This window comes from Orbicella faveolata, unplaced genomic scaffold (genome assembly GCF_042242905.1).
Source record: "Orbicella faveolata isolate gen_17 unplaced genomic scaffold, um_ofav_v1 contig_46, whole genome shotgun sequence".
Taxonomy (NCBI): Eukaryota; Metazoa; Cnidaria; class Anthozoa; order Scleractinia; family Merulinidae; genus Orbicella; species Orbicella faveolata.
The window spans coordinates 4,727,036-4,752,962 of record NW_028301576.1 but is presented as its reverse complement, the minus strand read 5'-3'; the positions used below and the strand labels follow the sequence as shown (position 1 = coordinate 4,752,962).

General features: G+C 41.8%; 4 protein-coding genes and 1 pseudogene across 4 annotated transcripts; 2 read left to right on the top strand and 3 right to left on the bottom strand.

The window, feature by feature from the left end:
* Positions 1 to 1,681: 1,681 nt before the first annotated feature.
* On the bottom strand, positions 1,682 to 2,959 carry LOC149098052 (uncharacterized). The gene has a single exon (XM_089277426.1). It carries the CDS (start codon positions 2,943 to 2,945, stop codon positions 2,394 to 2,396), a length of 552 nt encoding a protein of 183 aa, XP_089133552.1. The 5' UTR covers positions 2,946 to 2,959; the 3' UTR covers positions 1,682 to 2,393.
* A 65-nt stretch (positions 2,960 to 3,024) lies between these two features.
* Positions 3,025 to 4,002, bottom strand: LOC149098051 (uncharacterized). The gene has a single exon (XM_089277425.1). The coding sequence runs from the start codon at positions 3,853 to 3,855 to the stop codon at positions 3,034 to 3,036; it is 822 nt and encodes a 273-aa protein (XP_089133551.1). The 5' UTR covers positions 3,856 to 4,002; the 3' UTR covers positions 3,025 to 3,033.
* Positions 4,003 to 6,817: 2,815 nt separating this feature from the next.
* Positions 6,818 to 11,973, bottom strand: LOC149098050 (rho GTPase-activating protein 39-like). Its single transcript, XM_089277423.1, has 7 exons — positions 11,491 to 11,973; positions 10,495 to 10,621; positions 9,946 to 10,059; positions 9,150 to 9,307; positions 8,408 to 8,560; positions 8,006 to 8,114; positions 6,818 to 7,646 (listed from the first exon to the last, which is right to left on the bottom strand). The coding sequence occupies exons 1-7, from the start codon at positions 11,625 to 11,627 to the stop codon at positions 7,353 to 7,355; spliced, it is 1,092 nt and encodes a 363-aa protein (XP_089133549.1). The 5' UTR covers positions 11,628 to 11,973; the 3' UTR covers positions 6,818 to 7,352.
* Positions 11,974 to 12,547: 574 nt separating this feature from the next.
* Positions 12,548 to 13,817, top strand: LOC149098049 (contactin-associated protein-like 2; annotated as a pseudogene).
* A 7,412-nt stretch (positions 13,818 to 21,229) lies between these two features.
* Positions 21,230 to 24,590, top strand: LOC149098048 (contactin-associated protein 1-like). The gene is made up of 3 exons (XM_089277427.1): positions 21,230 to 22,663; positions 22,848 to 22,974; positions 23,539 to 24,590. The coding sequence occupies exons 1-3, from the start codon at positions 22,481 to 22,483 to the stop codon at positions 24,153 to 24,155; spliced, it is 927 nt and encodes a 308-aa protein (XP_089133553.1). The 5' UTR covers positions 21,230 to 22,480; the 3' UTR covers positions 24,156 to 24,590.
* The last annotated feature ends 1,337 nt before the right edge of the window (positions 24,591 to 25,927 follow it).

Here is a 25,927-nt window from a genome sequence, read left to right as displayed (position 1 = left end):
AGTCAGCGAAGGAGCTGTCCCTACTAACACTGAAGCTTCATTTCACTAGGTAGTTATAACCTCTGAGTAGAGATTACCATTGGCGGATCCAGACCTTGAGCTAAAGGGGGAGAGGGGGGGGGGGAGAGTTTTTTTTTGCTTGCCCTGCCGGCTTCCTTCTGCGATTTTTCTCTTGTTTTTTTTACCCAAAACAAGGGGGGGCTGTTCCCCTAGATTCGCCACTGATTACGCAGGCCCATTTCAGTCCTCTCGCCATGTGAGCGTACGGTTTACCGTCATCGCACACTTGTCAGTAGTAGTAATGGACGCTCATATGAGCGGTAACCAATCAGGAGCCGAGAAAGACAATAGGCTATTGTTTGGAGAACAATGGACGCTATTGTTTTCCACATCCAAGATGGCCGCCACAAATTTCAGCCAATCAGGAGCCGAATTAAGAACAATGGATGCTATTGTTTTCCAAATCCAAGATGGCCGCCACAAATTTCAGCCAATCAGGAGCCTAATTAAGAATTCAAGATGGCGGCGCCCACGAAAGTCGGCCATGTTGGAAAACAGCCCACCAGCCTCGACGGAGGACTGGGATCGGTCTCACGGATTTCCATGGCGACACAAATCACGCCAGGGTCACGCAAGAAATGTCATGCAACTTCAAAATCGATACTTACAGCGTCCTGTGGTCCTAAACGACAGAGGTCCATCCAACAAGCGGCCATGATGGAGACTGAGAGACTTGTGTCCGAGGCACTTATATACCTTTCTATTCGTTCCAAAGCATCCTGGGACGGTGACCTCATCGGGAGCCAATCCTAGACTTGACCCACTCCTTCGCAGTCGAAGGGGTAAAAATAGGGGTAAGGGGGTACTCCCCGTTCCAAAGCATCCTGGGCTGGTGACCGCATCGGGAACCAATCTTAGACTTGCCCCACTCCCTTCGCGGTCGAAGGGGTAAAAATTGGGGTGAGGGGGTACTCCCCGTTCCAAAGCATCGTGGGACGGTGACCTCATCGGGAACCAATCCTAGATTTGTCCCACTCCCTTCTCGGCCAAAGGGGTAAAATAGGGATAAGGGGGTACTCCCTCTTAGTCTGCTATTTAAAACCTTCACACGTTTTGAAAAGGACCAAAACAAAGTTTGTTGACTCACGAAAAAAATTTTTTCACAAGAGATGTTTGCAACAGGAGTTACAATACTCAGATAAGTGCGGACATTGCAAAACCTCAAATCCTAGGGGAATGAAGATGAGGCACAACTTTCACCTTGGGAGGAGGTGGTACGAGAGAGGATTACCAACGCAACGAATGCCATCAATAGGTATCGGCGAGGGGGACGGCCTTATCATATTCACAATCGTAATATTGTTTCGTGGAGGACCTTGCCGTACCATGCGAATCTTTCCATCTGGTTTGAATTTTATACAAGACTCACCATCTTCGTGCAGCAAAGGGGAAACGCTACCCTGTACATCCATGCCTATGTCAACTTGCCGTGGATGACCATTACTCAATCAATAAGACAGACGGTGTATGAAATGTTCAGTAGAAACATCCCAACGGAAGTAATGCTCTGCGTACGCGAAGTAAAGTTTAGGTTATTGTTCCTGTCGTGGCTGCACTACGACGCTGAGGATGAAGTGATTATCAACAGATTAACTCTTCAGTCATCTTTTTCACCCCCCATTTACCCTGAAGACACAGCTTGGGTGTAACGTGTAACTTTTATTGTAACTCAAAAAACTCGTAAAACAAAACAAAAACAAAAACAAAGAGCCTGAGTCTTTATAACGTTTATTGAATAATGATAATAAAAATAATAACATGAGCTCCGAAAGAGAATTGGTTACAATTTTTAACTCCTTAACTCTTGACCGTCGGTATTCCACAAAGTGTTGGGAACTAAACTCGTTTCCAGTTTCACAGACTCTTGGTCCCTGGCCCCAAAACGCACGATATTCTGCCCTAGTTTTCTTTGCTTTTGGTCATGAAGTCTTTGCCTGATCCGTCCCTTATTCTTGGCATAGTAACTTCTCCAATACTTGTTGATCCGTTCCCTGTTGTTTTTACAGTATTGTCTTCGATAATTTCTGATGTGCTCCTTGTTCTGTTGACAATAGGCTCTCTGGCTGCTGGCGAGTCGTTCCTTGTTGTTTTCATACCATCTTTTACGACGGGTTTTGAGAATCCCGACGTTCTCTGCACGATATCTCTTTTGTTGGGCCAGGATTCGCTGTTTGTTCTTGGCATAATATTTTTTGTGGTAGGCCTTTTTACAGACAACCCTCTGGTCATTCCCTGACAGTTGATTGGAGCAATTCATCTTGCATGTGTGGCGTCTTACAAATAATGACTAAAACCCTGGAATCACACACTCTTATAAGAGTCACATGGCTAATTCAGGTCTTAACCTCTTCTTCTACTTCCTCCTCGTCATCATCGTCGGGGAGTAACTTCTTCTGCATTAGTCTGTTTAGCAGGAATTTTCGTTTTGCCACTGCCGACTCGGCCGCTTCGTCAAAATCCATGTCGTCTTCCCCAATAAAGCGTCGAAGAGTCTTCATGACTTTACGGCGTATTGCGTCGTGTTTGATACGGTGAGTCCATTTTAGACGCTCTAAGTAAGTCCTTCGTAGCCTTCTTCTACTTACAGGTAATAGGACGTTGAAAGCAGCATTTTCGGCAAAGTTTTGGGATTTTCCCTTATCCAGGAACTGCTGGACTTCCTTCAGGTAGGTTTCTTTGACGTCTTCCCCGACGTTTTGACGTAGCGGACTCCACGGATCTGGTTCATCGTCGCCCGCTTCTTCTTCCTCTTCGGAGCTGCTACTATCTTCATCTTCTTCCTGTTCCTCTTCAGGCTCCTCTTCATCCACCTCTTCTTCCTCTTGAATGTTCTCACCATTGTTATCTTCCACGGGGCCAAAAATATCTGTTGAACGATCATCCATGATTCTCGTCGACCTTCACCCAAGACAACGTACTTCAAATGAACCGAGTCGATTAAACTGATGTTTAATATACCATTTTGGGCAATGATCAGACATCCTCTGTCTTTCTTCGATGCCAGCGTGGGTATCCTTCGTGCGTCATGAGGTGACTAAACACGCGTTTCCTGTCATCACTGGCGGGATGTAAATCCAGGACCGTGTACCCAAACGGTCGTTCGGTCACTTTTTGATACGCGTCCATCATGTCTTGCCAGCAAGTGGGAAAAGCTTGAAGCAGTAAATTCTTCATCCCTAATTGATCCCTCGGATTTTTGAAGGCTACGATGTAGTGGGCGTTCCTGGAAATACTCTTGCCGTATTTCCCTGGTGGAAACATGTCTTGGCACAAGTACAACACGGTGATATTTTGATGATGAGAGTGTTTGGTGAATAAGTCTAGCAACGCTTTGTCCTCACCTCCCTCTGCCATCAGATCGTCCAGTACGAGTAATCCACCCTTCGGAAACCATGACTTGAGATGGTCTGACTCTGGAATCCCTTCGTGAAATTGCACACCAGCGTCTTGCATGTCTCTAAATCCGTCTTGCCACGTCCCGTAGCAATAATAAATCGTAGTGGGAGGGTTTACAAACAATTCTTCCAAGTGATCCAAGAGTAACGATTCGGTAAAACAAGTCTTGCCACAACCAGAAGGGCCCACGATCAAAATACTGGAGGGTGTCTTGAACCGAAACGCTTCTCCCATTTCTATTCTACCAGGGATCCCATGGTGCTTTTCGGTAGGAAATGTGATATTTGGGACATCTCGGGTCTTTTCTGGTCCACTGCTTTGACAACTATGTTTTTCGTGACGAATTCTACTGTCTGCGCGGGAGAATAGTCTATGACAATATCGACAATAAAGGGACATGACTCCTTGCTAGTTTGACTCAAAATGAATTGAGGCAGTTAATGCCTTAGTTTTATACATGATTAATGATCGAGTTGACGAGTGTGGTGGAGGCGGTGGCGGTGGCGGTGGTGGTGGTGATGGTGAATGTGGTGGTGGTGCAGGTAATGGATGTGGTGGTGGTGGTGGTGAATGTGGTGAATGTGGTGGTGGTGGATGCGGTGGTGGTGGTGTAGGTAATGGATGTGGCTGTGGTGGTAAAATGTGGTGGATGTGGTGGTGGTGGTGGCGGCGGTGGTGGCGGTGGTGGTGAATGTGGTTTTGGTGGCGGTGGTAAATGTGGTGGTGGTGTAGGTGGTGGTGGATGCGGTGGTGGATGCGGTGGTGTTGGCGGTGGTAAATGTGGTGGTGGTGGTGGTGGCGGTGGTGGTGGTGGTGGCGGTGGTGGTGGTGGTGGCGGTGGTGGTGGCGGTGGTAAATGTGGTGGTGGTGGTAAGTGTGGTGGTGGTGGTAAGTGTGGTGGTGGTGTAGGTGGTGGTGGTGGTGGATGCAGTGGTGGTGGTGTAGGTGGTGGATGTGGTGGTGGTGGTGGTGGTGGTGGTGAATGTGGTGGATGCATGTGGTGGTGGTGGTGGTAAATGTGGTGGATGTGGCAGTGGTGGTGGTGAATATGGTGGTGGTGGCGGTGGAGGTGGATGTGGTGGGAAATTTGGTGGTGGTGTAGGTGGTGGTGGTGGTGGTGTAGGTGGTGGATGTGGCTGTGGTGGTACATGTGGTGGTGATATAGGAGGTGGTGGTGGTGAATATGGTGGTTGTGATGGTGCATGTGGTGGTGGTGGTGAATGTGGCGGTGGTAGTGAATGTGGTGGTGGTGGTAAATGTGGTGGTGGCGGTGGTGGTGAATGTGGTGGTGGATGTGGTGGTGGTGGTGGTGGTGGTGGTAAATGTGGTGGTGGTGGTAAATGTGGGGGTAGTGGATGAGGTGGTGGTGGTGTCGTAAAAGATAGTATGAAAACATCAAGGAACGACTCGCCAGCAGCCAGAGAGCCTATTGTCAACAGAACAAGGAGCACATCAGAAATTATCGAAGACAATACTGTAAAAACAACAGGGAACGGATCAACGAGTATTGGAGAAGTTACTATGCCAAGAATAAGGGACGGATCAGGCAAAGACTTCATGACCAAAAGCAAAGAAAACTAGGGCAGAATATCGTGCGTTTTGGGGCCAGGGACCAAGAGTCTGTGAAACTGGAAACGAGTTTAGTTCCCAACACTTTGTGGAATACCGACGGTCAAGAGTTAAGGAGTTAAAAATTGTAACCAATTCTCTTTCGGAGCTCATGTTATTATTTTTATTATCATTATTCAATAAACGTTATAAAGACTCAGGCTCTTTGTTTTTGTTTTTGTTTTGTTTTACGAGTTTTTTGAGTTACAATAAAAGTTACACGTTACACCCAAGCTGTGTCTTCAGGGTAAATGGGGGGTGAAAAAGATGACTGAAGAGTTAATCTGTTGATAATCACTTCATCCTCAGCGTCGTAGTGCAGCCACGACAGGAACAATAACCTAAACTTTACTTCGCGTACGCAGAGCATTACTTCCGTTGGGATGTTTCTACTGAACATTTCATACACCGTCTGTCTTATTGATTGAGTAATGGTCATCCACGGCAAGTTGACATAGGCATGGATGTACAGGGTAGCGTTTCCCCTTTGCTGCACGAAGATGGTGAGTCTTGTATAAAATTCAAACCAGATGGAAAGATTCGCATGGTACGGCAAGGTCCTCCACGAAACAATATTACGATTGTGAATATGATAAGGCCGTCCCCCTCGCCGATACCTATTGATGGCATTCGTTGCGTTGGTAATCCTCTCTCGTACCACCTCCTCCCAAGGTGAAAGTTGTGCCTCATCTTCATTCCCCTAGGATTTGAGGTTTTGCAATGTCCGCACTTATCTGAGTATTGTAACTCCTGTTGCAAACATCTCTTGTGAAAAAATTTTTTTCGTGAGTCAACAAACTTTGTTTTGGTCCTTTTCAAAACGTGTGAAGGTTTTAAATAGCAGACTAAGAGGGAGTACCCCCTTATCCCTATTTTACCCCTTTGGCCGAGAAGGGAGTGGGACAAATCTAGGATTGGTTCCCGATGAGGTCACCGTCCCACGATGCTTTGGAACGGGGAGTACCCCCTCACCCCAATTTTTACCCCTTCGACCGCGAAGGGAGTGGGGCAAGTCTAAGATTGGTTCCCGATGCGGTCACCAGCCCAGGATGCTTTGGAACGGGGAGTACCCCCTTACCCCTATTTTTACCCCTTCGACTGCGAAGGAGTGGGTCAAGTCTAGGATTGGCTCCCGATGAGGTCACCGTCCCAGGATGCTTTGGAACGAATAGAAAGGTATATAAGTGCCTCGGACACAAGTCTCTCAGTCTCCATCATGGCCGCTTGTTGGATGGACCTCTGTCGTTTAGGACCACAGGACGCTGTAAGTATCGATTTTGAAGTTGCATGACATTTCTTGCGTGACCCTGGCGTGATTTGTGTCGCCATGGAAATCCGTGAGACCGATCCCAGTCCTCCGTCGAGGCTGGTGGGCTGTTTTCCAACATGGCCGACTTTCGTGGGCGCCGCCATCTTGAATTCTTAATTAGGCTCCTGATTGGCTGAAATTTGTGGCGGCCATCTTGGATTTGGAAAACAATAGCATCCATTGTTCTTAATTCGGCTCCTGATTGGCTGAAATTTGTGGCGGCCATCTTGGATGTGGAAAACAATAGCGTCCATTGTTCTCCAAACAATAGCCTATTGTCTTTCTCGGCTCCTGATTGGTTACCGCTCATATGAGCGTCCATTACTACTGTCAGTATAGATGGCTTAAAGCTCGGTTGACATGAAGAGTTTGAGTTATTGGCCTGGCCCGCAATAGTTGACCAGTACAAATGCAAAGAGAACTATAACATTTGGCTTGGCAGTGTTTTTTTTTTGTGCAAATAGTTTTTATTATTTTTAGCCGAGAACCGAAATGATTTTTTTTTTTTTTGCAATTGCCTACTAAGTTGGTCAACTAAGTCGATCAACTAAGCTTAGAATTTTGTCAGAATTTCGAAATCAGTCGTAACCTGCGAAGGGAAGGAGGGGGAAGGAGAAAAAAAAAAACACTCCTTTCCCGTTCGCCGCCGGAAAAAAGAACGTCTAATCGCAGGCTAAATCAGTTCGCGCATACTGAGCAAAGACACCCTGTAAACTCCCTTATCAACCAGCCACCACAATTTCTATAACATCTGGAGCTTTATTCATATGTACAATGTTTCGTTCACCTTTTATCGCAGGCTTTTCTGCTATTGCCCCACCCCTTTCCCCAACAACAACAGGAACCTCACAAACGTCACGATAAAACCGTCTCGACGCACCGAAAGGAATGCAAAGTTGGTGTCAATAATGTTCCGTAATTGCTTGCATTCGATCCGGCAGAAGGAAGTAACTTCGCTTAACCAGGCTGAAAATAGAGGTTACTCCTCTCTCACTGAATTGAAATCGTTCTTTTCAGAATTACGGTTCGTTCTTGTCGTTACTGTTGTTGTTGAAGTGGTCGCTAACATGTTTGTTTGTAAGCGAACGCCTTCCATAAACGATGTATCCAGACTTCGTAACAGAGTTCTCATACAAGTCATTTCTCTCCGCGTGTTCTCAAAGATTTCCTTAGGATCATCTGAGGGACAGCGAAGGCAATTGGGCGCCCACACCATCGACAAGTTATTCACATCCATTTTTGTCACAGCGCACATGTCGGGAAGGGAAAATATCTGCAAACAACAAAAACGATAAACGTTACAAAAAAAACTGAACTAAAATTATGTAAGATGGCGCTATCTTGCCCTTAACGTCCACATAATCACATGAAACAGAGTTCTGTCTGGGCGCGCGAAAATCTTTCCGCGCTGAAGACACGCCCGAGAACCTCCGAAAAATCCCATACTGATGACGTAGTTCTACAGTGCCCTCTGATTGATCGATAAAAGCGTGCGAAAATTCAAAACCGAAAAACAGCCAATCACAGACACTGCTCGGAACCCTGCAGGGTGACGTCAACAGCACAGAATTTTTCGTGTCTAGTCTCAGACGTGAGCTGAGCGCGTGAAGTTCACACAAGCGATATCCATACCTGTAAAAACCTAATAAGATACGAAAGTACAAGTCTGTTGACTTCAGGAAGAGCCATCGCAAGTGCCACGGCAACTGTAGGATCGTCACAGTTGTTGACACATTTTTCGGTAGGAAAGAGTCAAGGAAACAAGGCTTTGTACAGGCACTAAATTAAAAGAATACATTTCTGCCGTTGCGCAGCAATAGTATCCTAAGACATATAAATGGACTTTACTCCAGAGTTTGAAAATAATACGAACCGTAAACTGTCCCTATATTTTGTGTGTTCTCTTGATCTTCCATGGGGGAGTAGTTGAATGATAATTAACAATTATACTGTGGGCCCGAAGAACGCCTCCTTCTTGATCTAGCCATCTATAATCTCCCGGAGTCTTTTTTTTTTTTTCTTTCAAAAGGATATTAGTATTGTTCCGGTATGAGAGGTTCGTGAAGTTCCCTGAACCAAAGCTTGAGTAGTGATGCTGGTACATGGGGGTCCGTGATACCCGTGGGAACTTCCCATCTGTCCAATTTGACCTTTTGAGAGTTCACTTCGTCGATATCCCCGGGGACCCTGGAATAAACAGAAAAAAGTGAAAAAAGGAAAATGAATTCTTGTGTTGGTTTATTCAAAACTAAATACACGAAGCGCATCTGCTTAATGGCAAAAATTAACGCAAATTCGAGATCCACTGCGAGATTAACCCACTTATTAAACGACTGATCAGTACGATCTGGCTTCCAATTCAGTGCCTTTCACCGCTAGCTAGGAAGTACGTTGTCAGGAACGATCACTGAAGGAAGGATAGTATGGACTTGCGTACGGTGATGATAAATGCCGTATTACCCGTTACGTTCATTTGGACATCAACAAGAAAACTATTGAAGCAAGGCCAAGAAATGTACAGAGAAGGATGATGGAAAAAACATTGGAAGAAAAATACTCACGAAGCAAATTTGGAATGGAGTGGAATGGCGTTTACTTGTGAACGCCCCACGTTCCTTGAGGTAAGTCACGCAACGTTCCTTGGGGAAGTCACGCAACGCTCCTTGCGTGACAACAGCTTTGAAGGATTGATAAGCTCTCTTTCAAGGATCACAGTCTTTTGCTGCAGGTTTCATAAAATACCGACCATGATCTGGCTGTGTTTTTATTTTCTTACCTGAAGATACCTTCTGTTGAGGCGCCTTGGTGTTGCAGCACGGACTCGGCAAGAGTGGGTAAAATCCACGGCAGCTTAAGTGAAGGGAATCGCTTGGCTTGTGCCTCCATGATGTCATCCAGAGTAGCACCAAACATGGACGGGTGAAAAACAGACGACTGGGGTAGAAACGCACAGGGTTATTAAATTCTTACCTCTTATCAATCGAATTGATAGCCCATACTGTAGATGCGGAAGTGTTCAACTGTAAACACGAAGCGCGCAGGGCATCAGTAGTCGGGGAAAACGAGGAGACTCGCAATCTTACATTAAAGGAGCTACGTCACTGCTTGCATATCTTGAAAAGCTTACCCTATATTTTTCAAGTTCGTCGTTTATAATCTGTGTTAATCTCGTCCATCCTTAACCATCTTTGTTCCTTTATGGTTTATTATCATCTCTTTGGTGTTTTTCTATTTAAGTAAACTACCGTTTTCAGGTTTCCCATTATTAAAAGATAATTTCGTAAGTGGCGAAAAGAATTTAAAATGTCGTGACTGAGCTCTTTAAGGGACCAAGAAATTGAGTTTAATTGGTTGTTTGATATTTCTCGACCAGGAGAAAGGAAAACATCTCAATCCAAGCTCTTGGGAAACGAACCTTGCTCTAGAATACTTAAATTGACCAATCACAACGTGCGTAAGGTCAAGGGAAAGCAGACCTGAGTAATGTGACTAAGAACATTTTCATCCTTGTTTGGAACAGATCAAAAACCCAGAAAATATCTTCGCTTCTTCATATCTGCCAAGCTACTTACTTTAGCCTGTTGAACTTCCTCAATACTGGGTTTTCTCAGACCTCTCTTAGCACCAGTTCTAGAGATTCTCTTGAGTCTCACAGAACAATGTCGGGCATATTGAGTCACGGGAATCTAGAATTAATCACAATTTAAAGTAAATAAAATACTTAAATGCCCATTCCACATCCAGAAACTCTCACTTATTAGATATTTCAACATTTTTTTTTCACTAAAAATACTCTTAATATAATAATCATAGTTTTAAATGGACCTGTTGCGGAACGGAAATTTTCGAAATTTTGGGTATTCCTCGCGAGGTTGCCCTCTTTTCCGGAAATTCAAGGAAAATGCTGTTCCATTCGCCACAGGAAATTTCGGGAAATTCAAATCAGTTCAGAAGTTTTGGTCAAATGGAAAGCGCCGCACGTTAACCGAATTTAGCTTGTCGACGGCATCTTTAGGCTTGAAAGTTCAAGCAGAGAACAGTATAAAAAAAAACTACAGGCAAACAGCACTGGCTGTCCGTACAGTTAATAAGGTAACAATTTCTGTGAGAAGGTGACTTACCTCCTTCCAATCAGCATCTTGGAAGTGTTTGTTGATATAACCATCCAAGTACGAGTAGAACTTAGTCGAGGGAGGAAACAGAGCGAGGCAGATAGCCATGAGCTCCCAACCACATCGTAAACTCTCTCTGAAAGTGATCAAATGTTTCAAGTCGAACGTTTCTGTTCACTGAAATCAGTCTAAGGTAAGGTTAAGTCTGCATACGAGCCAAGTGGCCCATCAGGTCAGGGCCGTAGCATGAAGCCACTAGGAGTATTTATAAGGGATGCTAGTCCATCGCAGGGTTACCCCCAGCATTAAATTCGCCGGTACCCATTTATACACCTGGGAAGAGAGAGGCACTGTGAGAGTAAAGTGTCTTATTCAAGTACACAACACAATGCCCCCGGCCAGGACTCGAACCCGGACCGCTAGGTCCGGAGTCTAGCGCACTAACCGTGAGGCTACCACCCCTCCACAAACTACTGAAAAGAGTTTGCCCGTACAGGGTTCCTACTCTTTGAAACTTTTAAAATTCCACGACTTTCCATGACCTTTACCATGACCTTTCTGAGTTTTCAGTGACCAAAGTTAAGCAGTTGTTCTCACAACAGTATCAAAACAATCATTTGTTTAACATATTTTCCAGTATTATAATGCAGAAAATGTCTGCTCGTGTATATTTCTACTGAAATTAAAGCCTGTTTCTGACTCGCCTGTTATTTTTTTCAATTTTTAAAATATCTTTTTGCCAAGCATATTGCTTTTCCATGACTTTCCATGACCTTCACCTAAATTCCATGACTTTCCAGGCCCGGAAATTGAAATAACAAATTCCATGACTTTCCAGGTTTTCCATGACCTGTACGAACCCTGCCGCATGAAATGTACAGAAGAGATTTCATGTAATCCCTGAGCTCGCTCACTAACATTGTCACCTTAAATTTATATTATCCAACCTTATGGCGAAAGAGAAGCGACACATCCCTTTTCTCGTACTTTAAATACATTACTTACGGTCGAAAATTATCCGTGGTCTGTTTGCACAGCTGTAGATAAATCTCGTCTCTCAGAACTGGCGTGTTCCAGCCCTTGGTAGTAAGTTCCAAAGCCAGCTTTTCAGGACACTTGCCTTTGATAGCTCGGTCGCCCATGTAACCAAGAATGAGTTTAAAAATATCGATGGCATCCTTCTTCAATTGCCTGTCCTGTATCAGGATTAGGGGCTTCTTGATTGGCACCTGTCAATCAAAAGAATAGCACATTTTCATTGGTGATTACAATGTCCACTTTGGTTTATTTTTTGTTTTTGATTTTCATTCGAATTCTTGTAGATCACAGACACCCCTTGACATTGATATTTTTAGGCCGTTTCCCGCGCCGTTGTCAGGTAATCACGTGATGACGATTTTGCTCCCTTCGCATTCTTCGTTGTAGAAGCAAACATGAATTGCAGGGAGATAACTACAAACAAACGCAAAAAAAAAAAAAACATCCTGCGACTTTTAGGAAGAATTTTCCCAGACAAGAATTGCTGGAAATCGTGCGGTACCGAATTCCTTGAGCTTTCATCGAACATATAGCATCAAATTCATCACCATCTCAGATCAGTTTTTTTTTTTTCGTTTTTTTTTCGTTTTTCTGTAACCGCGACCAGATCATTCCGGAAAAAGTGTGGGATCAATAGCCACGACTCGTCCCCAGATCCCTTCATACCTCACAAGCAACAGTAAAAGACTGAATTTATAGGGCCCTAGGAAGGCTACTTGCAGTTTTAAGACCGTTATTGGGTGTGTGTGTTAAATGGGGGGTGGTGATTGTATGATAAACTAGTATGGAAGCTTAGAAATAGATGTAAGAGAGCCTACCAATGAAAAGAGAAACTTCCGGGCGGAGGGAGCTTTGGGGTTACAACTCAAAGGATGTAGTAGCCTCAAATTATTTGTTTTCTCTTTACATAATCTTATGGTGAGAATGGCGCTTGTTAGAGAGAAGTCTTAAAAGACAGGGAATTTAGTAGGGTAGAACGGTATACAAGGAGGTAGGGGTAGGTTGCAGAAACCTAATGTGGAAAATGGCGCAAAACGGTTAAAAACGTATTAACAAAAAATTATTTTGCCCAAAGTCGACACAGTAAGCGGAACTTCTGAGCCAGCCGGTAAACACCAAACCTAACTTGGACATTTCAACATTTCTTTACAGAAAATAAAAGCTTTAGCGAGATTAAGTTGTGCGATCCCAACACTCCAAGTGGATCTTACGTCATCGATCCTGATGGAGAAGGAGGCGTGATAGCTTTCACCGTTGTCTGTGACATGACAGACAAGAACAACGTTGGCGTGACAGTCATCAGTCACGACAGCGAAGACAACGCTGGTGCAGGGATGTGAGCCTCGAGGCTGCTACAAACGTGACATTCACTACAATGGAATAAATCTCCTTCAGCTGGGAAAACTAACGGCCATATCCGCCCACTGTGAGCAGTTTATCAAGTACGAATGTCATGGCACGAAGCTACTACTGAACGGTAACATGTTTGGCTGGTGGGTGTCACGTGATGGAGACAAGATGACTTATTGGGGAGGAGCGAACTCCATTCCTTTATACAAGTGCGCATGTGGAGTAACTGGCACTTGTACAAATTCTGCATATGGATGCCACTGTGACAAGACTGACAGTATGTGGCGCGAAGACAGCGGTTTGTTGACAAACAAATCCTACCTTCCCGTCATGCAGCTGAGATTTGGAGATATCAGCCCCCGTAACGAACTTGGGTATCACACCCTGGGAAAACTGAGGTGCTATGGAATATCCAACAAATAAACACCTGCTTGACTTGTCAATGTATCAAGCTTAATGATAACGACCTTAATGTAGTCAAATGTTAATCCGGCTCTAGATAAACCAATTACTGAGCACATATAAATAGCATTCTAACATAAGATTCTCTTACGACTGACTACAATGAATAGCTATTGCATTGATCAAAGGGTCCTAAAGTAGTTTGACTCTTATCTAAGTGAATTTCAACAGAAATGTCTACTAAGTGTTGAGCTATCTGTTGCGCATGGTGTTCTCTGGGGTCAGGCAAACAAAACCGAATTAATGTTTCAAATAGCTAGAAGGCTCACATCAGAAACCTGGTAGTACTGTTCGTTGGCCATTTACTTACTATACAGATGGATGGTCACAAAATTAATAGTGTTTCACACCAAATCCTCAGGAGTCTACATAGATCAAAATTTGTCGTGGTGTCGTGGTCCAAACATGTCAATTAAATTGTTAGGGTTATGTCCTCTTGTGTAGGTGCGTAGATGCTGCTCTCCTATATTTTTTTAAAGTTTTTGAAAAGGTGCTTTATTCTGTACGTTATACTAAAAATTTTAGTAGCTGTTTATTTAACTCTTACAGAAATAAAGGTGCGCCGCTTTTTCTTGACGTTATTTGATGTTCCCATAAATGAGGTTGCCATGGCAACCGTGTTTTAACGGCTGGTGGTGTCAAGCCAAATTTCCTCAATTATGACAGCGCTCTCTGCTTTATCCACTTTTATTTTACATTCCCTGATCAATCGCTATAAAGTTCTTCATCAACTGGGGAGTCTTATGACGTCACTTGACGCCACAATGATCATGACGAGCAAACAACATACTTTTATAAACTGACCTCGATAATACTTGATATGCTTTATATTAGAACGAAAAGCACAAGGAGGAGTTACAAATTAACCTGTGAGAAAATTCACAACGCTCCATTACAGGATATTATTAGATTATAGCGTATGACATATCTGTTTTGGAACGTATTTGTGGTCTGGATGGTGAAGTAATTTCGGATCCAGCCTGCAGGCATTAAAGCCTGCTATGACGCACATAGCTTCTTCCAGAAATGTTATATATTGGCATCGAACATACGGCTAGTGCTGTTTTTGTTGCTTTTAAGCTAGTTTTTGTCGTTTGGAGAATAGAAGGATTTTATACGGTTTGGCTGGTAAAAACATATTATTGTGTTGTATTTACAAATTTACAACACAACTATTTGGACTCCTTTGAAAATCTCAGCCTCGAGTTTATAGTAAAAATAATCTTAAAATTTCGCAAATTTCAGCCTCGATATTCTTAGAAAACATATATTTATAAAAAAGAAAGAGTGTACGCGCAGATTTTATGCTTGCTTGTAGCGGAGTTAAACATACGTGACTGCATGTCTTTTCGTTAACTTTGTGATGTTTTCAAGACAGGATCCAAATGAGCTATTGTTATTCTAATGTGTCATAAATTAAGTTTGTTTTATTTTAAAGTCAGCATTGGCGGCGTGTATTAAATATATTCTCAAAGTTAAACACCCAAAATAAAGTTAAAGACGCCGAGAAAGGCTTCAATAAATAAAATTACATGATTGTGCATTTTGCATTAAGACGAAACAAGTGCGTAAGCAGTACGAGGACCATCAATCTTCACAGCAAACACTTTGTCACGCTTTATGAAAGACACCCTAACATGAGAATGCGAGTATGATCTTCTTTAATCTCGTGTGGGACACAAAGTAAAATCAGAATATGGTGCACTGTTAATGCGAGGAGATCTCTTCAAGAATTGCCACTCGTTTTATTAGGCAAGCGATACAAATTAAAGCTAATGTCAGTCTCGGAACACATTTAAACTGCGCGAGAAGTATTTTTTTTTCTAAATTGCCTCATAGCTCCCGAAAAACACATTTTCAGTATCGCCGCTGTGCCACAACATTTCGTCTTGTATATTTGCCGCGTTCCTTCAAAAAACAACAAGGTCGCTCGCGCACCAGCTGCTCTCGCTCGTCCTCCATGGAATTGCTTCCCTCTCAAAGGGAGCGGGTTGCGCAACAACCCATGCACCTGCTGCAAAACCATGTTGCTACTAAACATTTTAAAAACATGCATTTTACGAACTTGACGTTTAAAATGCAACATACATTTCCAACATACATTTTCAAAGGTATAACCGTTAAAATGTTTTGTTAGTAGTTTCTTTGGCAACCGTACGTGTTATGAACTGACGCAAAAAGGGCGGAGTCACCTTACACCGCAGACTGCGGGTAGCAATTCCTCTGTTTCTTGCTAAGTGAAACTATCATATTCTTTGCATACCGACATTTAGCGCAAAAGAATGAAGAAGCAGCAAAAGCGGAGTGAAGAAAATAGGTGAACGTGACAGGAAAAAAAACCGACGGCAAAATTGTCTTTTTCTTCTCTTTTCTTTTTAACAAGAAGTCATTGTTTCATTTATATTTCCTGCACAAACCTAAAATATAAACATAAAGGAAGAAAAGACGTCAGTAAAAATGACAGAGATAGCCATGAGATCGAAGAAAAGATTCATACACTCTCATTAATATTAGAATATTGTTTTTCGACCCCAGGCTGGATATTCTTATTTTTCTACCGTTATTAGGATGAAAATATTCTTGTGAATATTGTGTTGTATTTATAACTTTCCAACACACAAAACAAATAATAATTATTTTCCAGATCCCAACCTCGGGTTAACTCTTAAAACATTCTTGAAATTTCGCAAATTTTAGCCTTGATGCATAGGCTTACGAGCTGGGGGGGGGGGGGGGGTGGAGGGGGGCGCTGCAGCCCCCCAGCTGCGGAAAGTATGTAATTTTTCGGGCAAAACGCTCATGATTCGGGCAACGATACTTGAGAGAAAACATTACGAAATAATGCTGTTGGCGTGATTTCCCAAACTCGTAAATAAAGTTTCTAGTTAGATACTTTTTGCTTTTTTAGAACTTTTTCTCCTAGGCCCTGTTTACAAGTAGGTAGGGTAACCCAGGGTTACCCTAGCAGGCGGGTGAAAGATAGCCGGGGCCGGGTTAGGCTTTGGTAGATTGTGCTAGCATAATTTTTAGCATAATTTAGAAAAACGAGCATAATTTAAAGCTTTTATTTCAGTTTAGCACTGCTAGCATAATCCGAGCTTTTATGCCTTGAAAACAAAAAAAAACCCATCATAGTTCTAGAATAATTCAGTTTGTACTTTACTTCTGTATTGTTATTGGAAAATATCGAGGTCTGGAAGACTCTAGCTAGGTCACCCCGTACATATCTGAGAGGCTGAGACTCTCCTCAGGCCACCACGCTTATGGCTCGGCGGCTCGGCCCCTCAGGCCTTAGATCAAAGATGGCGTCGTCCTCGAGTACATCCACTGATTCCACTCCCAGCACTTCCAGCACTCCCAGTGCCGTACCGAGAGCTTCAATCTCTACAGAACGTGTTCCTAAAAGTAATACTGGAAAGTACAAGGAAAGAGGTAACTCAGATCCAAAGAACATGAGTCTTCGTGATCGAATCGAAGAATTTCCAGAGGAAAATTTGTGTCTTCGAGGTGGAAAACTGTTTTGCAATGGGTGTAAGACTGTAAGACTGGAAGGTGGACTGTCTGAATGTTCATTAAAGTCAAAATTGATAGAGTTAAGCTACTGGCGATCTTTATTTTCCTTAAAATCCAAGTAGCATAACTTCGGTGACAGAGAGCATAATTTTCAGAAAGTAGCATAATTTTGGCATAATTTCTAAAAAATATGAGCACTGCTAAAAGCATAATAAGCTTTTTTTTCGAGCACAATCTACCAAAGCCTAGGCCGGGTTTACAAGCAAAATTCCACAGGTAGGGTTACCCTACCACCCGGGACAACTTAATATGCATGGTAACCGCACGCATTGCAAACAAAACGGCCGACAAGAGAAGGGTTGTGGCAGTTACTTCGATTCTGCTGTCGTTGCTTCCAGTTTTAGCGCTTATCAGTGCCATGGAGTTTTGCTGTGTTACTTTCTCATTTCTAGAAAGCGACCGCAAGTTGCCATGTTAAACGCGGCTATGGAATACAATAAAGCACTTGCTCGAATGCGACATGTAAAAAGGAGAATTATTCGACGAAGACGATTTCAAAGAAAACCAGGCCGTACGGATCAATGGTGGAGAAACTTATTTTAGGGCAGAATGGAGGAAAGCGAATGGAAAAAAATTTCAAAGGGTCTGGAAACAAATAAAAGTTGTCCCGGGTAGGCGAGTTATCCTTAGCAGAGCGTTTACAAGGCAGCTAGGGTTACCCTGGCGCTAGGGTAACCCTAGCTGCCTTGTTAACGCGTCGATGAAGAAAAGAAGAAATGGGGGAGCGCCAGGGTAACCCCCCTGCTAGGGTAACCGTATCATTAGGGTTACCCTACCTGCTTGTAAACAGGCCCTTAGTGATTTTTGGAATTGAGCCTGTTGTTAGAGTATGATTGATTGATTGATTGATTGATTGATTGATTGATTGATTGATTGATTGATTGATTGATTGAATACGCATGCTTTGAATATAATTGTTTTTGGAATTACCGTGTGGCATGATATTTTCTTGGGATCTAATTAATTGTCGCGAATTTCGCGGATTTTTCATCGCTCTGCGAGAATTGCCAAAAAAATTCCGCAAAAATTTACTCCTTTATTTACATTGCTGAATTTCAATGAAATTGGTCGCAAACAGTGTAACGAAAACGACCACATGGCTTCCGTTTTTGTCACTTTGAAGTACCGCGCATGAAATCCGCGGAAAATTGTTCCCAGGAGTACAGTTTGAAAGGATCATGTGTACTTAAGGCATCTGTCGACCGAATATCGGTCGATACTACATATCGGCCGATATGGCGACCGACAGTCGGCCGACATATCGACCTATACTCGGCGAACGCGCGCTAATGACGCCATAGATTATGCGCAGTAAGGATGCGCAATGCAATACTGTGGAAAGACCTTGTCGATATATCGACCGAGCATCGGCCGATACTTCGGCGGCAGATGCCTTTAGTGCACAAGATCTGTTTGAAATCCAATTTCGAGAAATTTATTTCCCCGAAATTCGAAAAATCCAAAATCCGCGAAATTAAACTCCCGCGAAAATTTCATGCCACACAGTACAGCAGTTTCATTAGATGTGGGAATTGAGAACGTTTTTGTTTTCCAGGCAATTTGAATGCGTTTCCATCCCAACTTCAACAATCACTCATTCGGGCATTGCGTAGATTTTTCGGGCGAAAAGATCACCACCCCCACCCCCACCCCTCCAAGTCCAAAAGTGCCTGTGCGCCTATGCGGGCTTGATACTCTTATAAACTATATTCTTATAAATTTTAAAAAGTAGTGTATCTGAGCTTTCAGGAGAACATTAAAGAATTTTTTAAACGCAAAGCGGATTGACTGTATCAACGTAGAAATAGCGAGAAAATAAGATCAAACATCAAATTTCAGCCATATATTTTCAGAACAGATTGTTGCAGCGTTAAGACTTAAAACGCCACACTATCTCTATTCAAAGCTAACAGCTGTTTTTACTGGTTCCTCTTTTATTTTAGGTATTTACTAAACTTAGTCCAAGTGGCAACATACATTTTAGGCTGAAAGCTATTCGCGGCGCGGGTACTCGAACTGATCAGTAATTTATTAACAAAACTTCCAGCCTGAACTTCTTCCATATTTAGGTTTTCCTCACCATGGAATGTTCTTAACTTTTTTTTTTTCAGCGCTGAAAAATTGATCCCTGGCGACCGCAGGGGTTTTGGTTCTATCTTTTAACCAAGATCTAGACTAAACGAAATTGATACTAAAGGCGAAGGTTATTGAGCTCCTGTGGCCAGATATTTTCATTTGGGGAAATCTATCAATAAACAAAAGAAATGAAAAACACCAAGTATTGTTTGGATATGCAGACTTAAAATAAATAATTGACATATAACTGAAGATTATATTTACAATTTTAGGGAAAAGGTTTTTTCAAAACAGCGACAGTAAGAAACGAAGAAAGTTTATTTAGTTTGTCCATCGACTGTATTGAACTTTATGGACAAATTAAAAATAAAAAATAATTTCCGCGTGAGAAATAATTTCCGCTTATTTGAAAAGCCTTGCAAAATACAGAAGAATGGCGTTTTTCTTTTTCAAATATCTTTTTTCGTTTTAGAGATTTCTATTATGCAAATTAGTGCAGTGATGACGTCATATCATGTTTGCAACTAAAAATGGTAAAATACTCAATAAACAATATCTCTAGAAATATTGAAGTAGTGTTCTTGAAACTTGGCACCATAAATGTGCATCACAAAAGAAACAAAATGACACCCCTTAAGGCATATAATATTAGCGTGAAGCAACATTAAACATCCGTGACTGTCTGTCTTTTCGTATGGTGCAATTTAAGAATTGGTTCATGCTTAGGCGTGCGTGGATCGTGTTAGAATTTGGAGAGTACGAAAGAAGCGTAAGAGTTGCTCGAGGCGACAGGCGAGAGCAATTAACTCTAGCTTCTTGAGTGCTCTCCAAACCTCCCAAGCGTATCCATAACTCGATATACGTACAGCTAAAAGCATGAAGGAATTCTTTTATCGGCATGGCGACAACACTGATCTTGGGCGCCTAAAACATGTTTTATTTGTGATTGACTACAATTAGTTCTCACGATGAACGGTGAAGGAAAACAACTGTCATCAGGATCCTCACACGCCACGATCAGTTTAGCAACAGTTGAACGGAAACGCTTATCCTGGTTTCTAAAATTGTCAATGAAAAATTCGCTTCTTCGAATTAATTATAATGAAAATGTAGGCAAGGAAAGTCAAAAATAATCAATGGAAATGTAGACAAACAAAGCCAAAATACTCAAGTTTAAGTACACATCTTAGCCAGGCAAAAGTCAAAGGCTCGAAGTAGAGTTTGGATTGTTCAGAATAATCTTTACTTTGCCGAAACTTAACAAAAGGAACTTGCACTAAACTCGACGGAAATTTTGCAGCTAAATATTGAAACTGCACACGTCATCTTATATACGCACACGGCCGTGCGTATATTTAGGGATTTCGTTCATGATGACTCAATAGGAATTAGGTAGGACTAGCGCGCGCTCTGTGTTACAAATAACTTTACAATAAAGGTAAGACCCTGCGCGCGCTCTGATTGTTCAAAAACCCATGTTTTATCAGAGTATAAAACATAGAAAAAGCGTGTTTTATTGTTTTTCACCACATCACCTCTATATCATAAAGCAAATGAAGAAGCCTAAGCTGTGTATTACACTGTGATAAAACACGCCGAACATTTGAGTACACTCGAGAAATGTTGAAAACACTCGCCTCCGGCTCGTGTTTTCTATATTTCCCTCCTCTTCTCAAATGCCCGTCGTGTTTTATCAAACTGTAATAAACGACTTAGACTTTTTTATTTGTTAAATAATTGATATATATATATAACTGAAGATTGTATTTACAATTTTAGGGAAAAAGTCGTAGTTTCCCAAATAGCGTGAGTACGAAACTAAAAGTTTTTGAAGTTGTTGTAAGTAAAGTAAGTAACTTTATTTCAACTCGGGTTGATGAGGCTGATTAGGCTCCTAGCAATACAATCATGCTAATATGCCGGGAAAAATATAAAAAATATAAAAAAAAAACATACTTGATCAATTAATGACTAACATTCTAACTATATCAATAAATAAACAATAAACAGTCCTAAATCTTAAAATTATTACAGTGAATCATAGAAAACTGTACACTACAAATTTAGCTCTCTTATATACAGCATTCATCAATTGTCATCGAACGTAAATCATCCGGTAAAGAATTCCACACTTTGGCACCAATAAAAGCTGTCCATCGACTGTATTGAACAAGTACAGTTTGTAAGCCCGAGAGTGTTATTCACTTTGCAGGAATTTTTGTTCTCCACTTCTCCTTTGCACCATTTTTTTTTTCAGTCACCTTTCCTGGCACGAATTTTTTGTTTCTTCCCTTCCACCCCCATCACTTTTCAAGTGGTCTGCATGTCCCTAAAGTAAACTTACTCTGCTCTTAATATTTCACAATTCCTCTTGAAACTTATTAATTTTTTAAGAGATAGTATTAGCACAGTAGCACGTTTAATTACCAGTGACCGTGTAATTAGCTATCATTAACGTTGGCTGTTCTGGCTGAAGACACAAACTCAAGTAGATTACTCGTCTTTACATAAAAGTCATACCAACAGTAAAGATGAGAATAATTTGCAAAATTATTAATTATTAATTATTAATTATTTTCGTAATTCCGCATGGACATATCAATTTACCTTGAGTTCTACACATCATCGCCAAATAACAGACATCACTAGAACAGGAGAGATTCCATTTGTTTTGTTTTTTCTAGTTTATTACGGCAAAAGTGATGAACTTCTATTAAAAAAGAGGAGGAATTCATAAATTGTTAACGCTTTAACCAAGTATAAAGGAAATATGGGATGCATAAATCAATTGTTTTCGTTATTATAAGAACACTATTGAGCTCACAAACCATTATTGAGACCAAAAAAAAAAGAAAAGAAAAGGAAAAAAAAAAAAAACCGAAGAAGAGAAAGGTCCAAAATTCACACGGACAAGATAAAATCGAAATGTGTCCAAAACACCCCAGGCAATAGTAAGCTATATTCCTCTTGTTTTTGTTATCGACTTCGTTAATTTCTTATTTCCGGCCTTTCTCAGTAATGTGGTTGTTTGAAGGTTAGGTATGTAAGCTGCTTAGGGTGCAACAATATCCTTAATAAAAAAAAAAGGTGTTCTTTTCTACGTTGAATATAAAGCGACATAATTCAGTTCTCAGGAATTTACATCGTACGAATAAGTAAAAAAAGCATAAGTTTTACTAAGGAAAATTAGCCCGGCACTGAACCAGCCCCCTAATTAGACCGTGCAATCAATTATTCATTCATTCATCACAGCTGCCATATTCATATATATTTTAAATTAAAGGAGAGCTGTCTCACCTTTCAAAAAACACATTGTTGTCAGCAGCCCCGCACCATGATACTCTTGCCATTACTGTTGTTTCTGTCCTCCCAGTTAATGATGATGTACACTATGTAAAACAGTGCCCTTTATCGAAATCCAGCAGGCGACTTTTCCGCTGGCGATTTTAAGCCTAATCCTTTCCATTACCTATGGGCAGAGAAAATAACATCGTCCATGGTGGAAGATCAGTTTGATTGCACTTTTCTTTGTGTTGCTGAACCAAAGTGTTATTCGTTCAACATGGCGGCGTATCCTGACTCGAAAGGTCTTTATCTGTGTGAGTTGTTGGCCACTGACAAGTACAGAGAAACTAAAAGGTTTCACTCTAATGCTACCTTCCATCATTACAGCCCATGGGTAGGTGACAAACGTATTTATTTTATACTCTCTTCAGTTAGACTAAAACGTTTTACCCTAATGCTACCTTCCATCATAACAGCCCATGGGTACGATTTTTGTACCAGGCCTACAATTTGTCTGCTTTCTTATCAATACAGGCCCTGAAAAGTTGTATATTATGACTAATGTTCACTTTGTTTAGTATTTTCTGTCTCCATGTGAAAGCAGTCCTTGCAAGAACGGTGCTGAGTGTGTTCCTGAATGTGAGTTGAACTCCTATCGCTGTCACTGTAAGCTGGGATTCTGTGGAACAAACTGTGAACATGGAGGTATAAGTTTACACATATTTGTTTTTACTATTTTATTTTATTATTTTAGTTTTTTATATATATAGCAACAATAAAAGACTGAATTTATAAAGCCCCAGGAAGGCTAATTGCAGTGTCTTGGGTGTGTGTGTGTTGAATGAACGGGGTGATTGTAAGATAAAAAAAAAAAGCATGGAAGCTTAAAAATAGATGTAAGAGAGCCTACCCATAAAAAAAAAACTTTTTGTGGGGAGGGAAGCAGGGGGTGAGGGGGGGGGGGGGGAGCTTTCGGGTTACAGCTCAAAGGATGTAGCGACCTCAAACTATGTGTTTTTTTTATAATCTTATAAGAGGTGAAAATGGTGCTTGTTAGAGAGAAGTCCTAAAAGTCAGGGAACTTAGTAGAGTAGAACGGTATACAAAGAGGTAGGGGGAGGTTCCAGAACTAATGTGGAAAATGGCGCAAAACGGTTCAAAACGCATTAACAAACAATAATTTTGCCCAAAGTCGACACGGGAAGCGGGAATTCTGAGCCAGCCGGTAAACACCAAACCTAACTTGGACATTTCAACATTTCTTTGCAGAAAATAAAAGCTGTAGCGAGATTAAGTTGCGCGATCCCAACACTCCAAGTGGATCTTACGTCATCGATCCTGATGGAGAAGGAGGCGTGATAGCTTTCACTGTTGACTGTGACATGACAGACAAGAACAACGTTGGCGTGACAGTCATCAGTCACGACAGCGAAGACAGAACGCTGGTGCAAGGATGCTGGCCTGCAGGATGTTACAAGCGTGATATCCACTACATTGGGGCAAATCATCTCCAGCTGGGAAACCTAACGACCATATCCGCCCACTGCGAGCAGTTTATCAAGTACGAATGCTTTGGGTCAATGATCTTCCGTCTCAAGTATGGCTGGTGGGTTTCACGTGATGGAGATCAGATGACGTACTGGGGAGGAAGTAACTCCACTTATCCTTACAAGTGCGCATGCGGAGTAACTGGCACGTGCGCAAACATCGCATATGGATGCAACTGCGATGTGAATGATTATGTGTTGCGCGAGGACAGCGGTTTGTTGACAGACAAATCCCACCTTCCCGTCATGCAGCTGAGGTTTGGAGACAATGGTTCGGGCGGCCAGAGAGGCTATCACACTCTGGGAAAATTGAGATGTTATGGAAGCACTAGCAAATAAATCACAAGCTTTGACTGTTAAATTTATTAACCTATTATAGCATTGCATTTGATTGTCAGCTCACTGAGCAATCTGTAACTGTACGATCATTGATTTTCATGAAAGAGTTATTAAGAGTTGTAAGTAGTTTTCAATAGTTGTGATATTATATCATACGTAAAAACCAGTCAGTTTGTAGATTAAGTGGCCAACGTGACGGAGTTTAGTTTTTGGTCTTGTCTTAAAGGGACAATTTCATGGTTAAGCGTGTGAAGAAGCTATGGCGAGATGAGCACAAAGTTCCATTTCACTTCCTTGCTAACCACGCGCGAGAGGGCCAGCCATAAAAAGACCCTGTATTTTGAGCAAGTGTAATTACCGATGTCCAACATTCACTGAAGATGCCGACGGATTTACACAGCAGATGTCGAATTAAATGTTGAGCTTTAAATTTAACCCAGGCCGAATGATCTATTCTGTATATTCTGGACACACGAACAAGATATCTACTCGCATCTGATTGGTTCATAAACAATGAAATTGAGTAGCGCACGGGAGTCGAAATATAATTCTTATGAGAAATATCAGAAATGTTGCCGAGAAATTTTAAAACAAGACTTCAAATTTCCGCAAGGGTCTTTAGCACGCTTTTTAATCGTTTCGTAACAGTCAGAATCGAAGAGGCTAACTTTATAGCTTGCGTATAGTTTGAGTTCACAACTGCGATCTTATTTGCATGATACCCTTTTTCGCTTCGTTAGCTACAGCTTGTTACTTTTTATCTCGCTTAAGGTTACAGTATACCTTCAGATCGGCAATTTTCTTCAAATTTGGATTTTTGGTTCAAACTAATGGTCGAAGAGTAATCTCTAATTTCTGAAAACAAAATTGAAAAAAACCTAATATTGGCGGAGAAATGGATGTTTTACGTTATGGCCGGAAGTAAAAGTTCCCTCTTGATTGACAGCCCTATAACGTGTATGCAATCAACCGAGACTACCTTTCGCGGGAGTATTACCGATATGGATACCACGAATTGGCTGGCTACTCAGTTAATCAGCATTGTTAATCCAAGCATTTTTCGTATTAGATGCAATTCTGTTAAGTTATAAGTAAACATGGACCACGGAAAACTCCGTTTACCAGTTCGAAAAAGCGAAGAATGAATGAAAATACATCAATGAGTGAAGAAGCGAAAGTTGGCCTCGCGGGTGAAGCGACGGACGTATCAAGCGGGCAAAAAGATCGAGTCAAGAGAAGAGAAAGGTTGTGCAAAATTTGGGAACTCGACAGCGATAACAGCGATGTTTACAGTGACTCTTTTGTTGAGATCGATACCGATGAATCGTCTAACTCATCGAGATCCACTGGAATATTATCCATGCACATTTGCTCTGCCGCGCTTTCTTTTGTTTGTTCTCGTCGCCCAGCTACTCTAGCGTTCGTATCCTTTTTCGTCTTCCCCATTTTGCCAAACCAGCTTCAAGAAAAACCCAGCTGCAGAAAAATTCTCTCTCCGCCTTGAGCGCATTGCGAAACGGCAAGGTTTTTTTGCAGATTCACGCGTAAATTTCACCGCGAGTTAATTGGTAGTAAATTTTCCAAGCGCTGATTGGCTCAGTGATCTGAGAACCCAGTTGAAGGCGTTTGTGGGCGGGGTTTGTTTGCGAAGCAAGATATTTTTCTTAGCGCTGTTTTCTCGGATAAATTTTTTCGCTTGAAGCAGACACTTTACAGAGTTACAACTCAAACGGAATTTGTTTGTTTGCCCTCAAATTTGGACAGTAGCTAGA

Bases quoted from the DNA above. Each gene is read 5' to 3' on its own strand.
- LOC149098052 (XM_089277426.1), bottom strand. From the start codon at position 2,945: ATGGATGATCGTTCAACAGATATTTTTGGCCCCGTGGAAGATAACAAT.
- LOC149098051 (XM_089277425.1), bottom strand. From the start codon at position 3,855: ATGTCCCTTTATTGTCGATATTGTCATAGACTATTCTCCCGCGCAGAC.
- LOC149098050 (XM_089277423.1), bottom strand. From the start codon at position 11,627: ATGGGCGACCGAGCTATCAAAGGCAAGTGTCCTGAAAAGCTGGCTTTG. The intron at 10,060-10,494 runs GTAAGTCACCTT...GATTAATTCTAG, and splicing joins AAGATGCTGATTGGAAGGAG to ATTCCCGTGACTCAATATGC. The intron at 9,308-9,945 runs GTAAGTAGCTTG...TTTCTACCCCAG, and splicing joins AGGAAGTTCAACAGGCTAAA to TCGTCTGTTTTTCACCCGTC.
- LOC149098048 (XM_089277427.1), top strand. From the start codon at position 22,481: ATGGTGGAAGATCAGTTTGATTGCACTTTTCTTTGTGTTGCTGAACCA. The intron at 22,664-22,847 runs GTAGGTGACAAA...CACTTTGTTTAG, and splicing joins TCCATCATTACAGCCCATGG to TATTTTCTGTCTCCATGTGA. The intron at 22,975-23,538 runs GTATAAGTTTAC...ATTTCTTTGCAG, and splicing joins AACAAACTGTGAACATGGAG to AAAATAAAAGCTGTAGCGAG.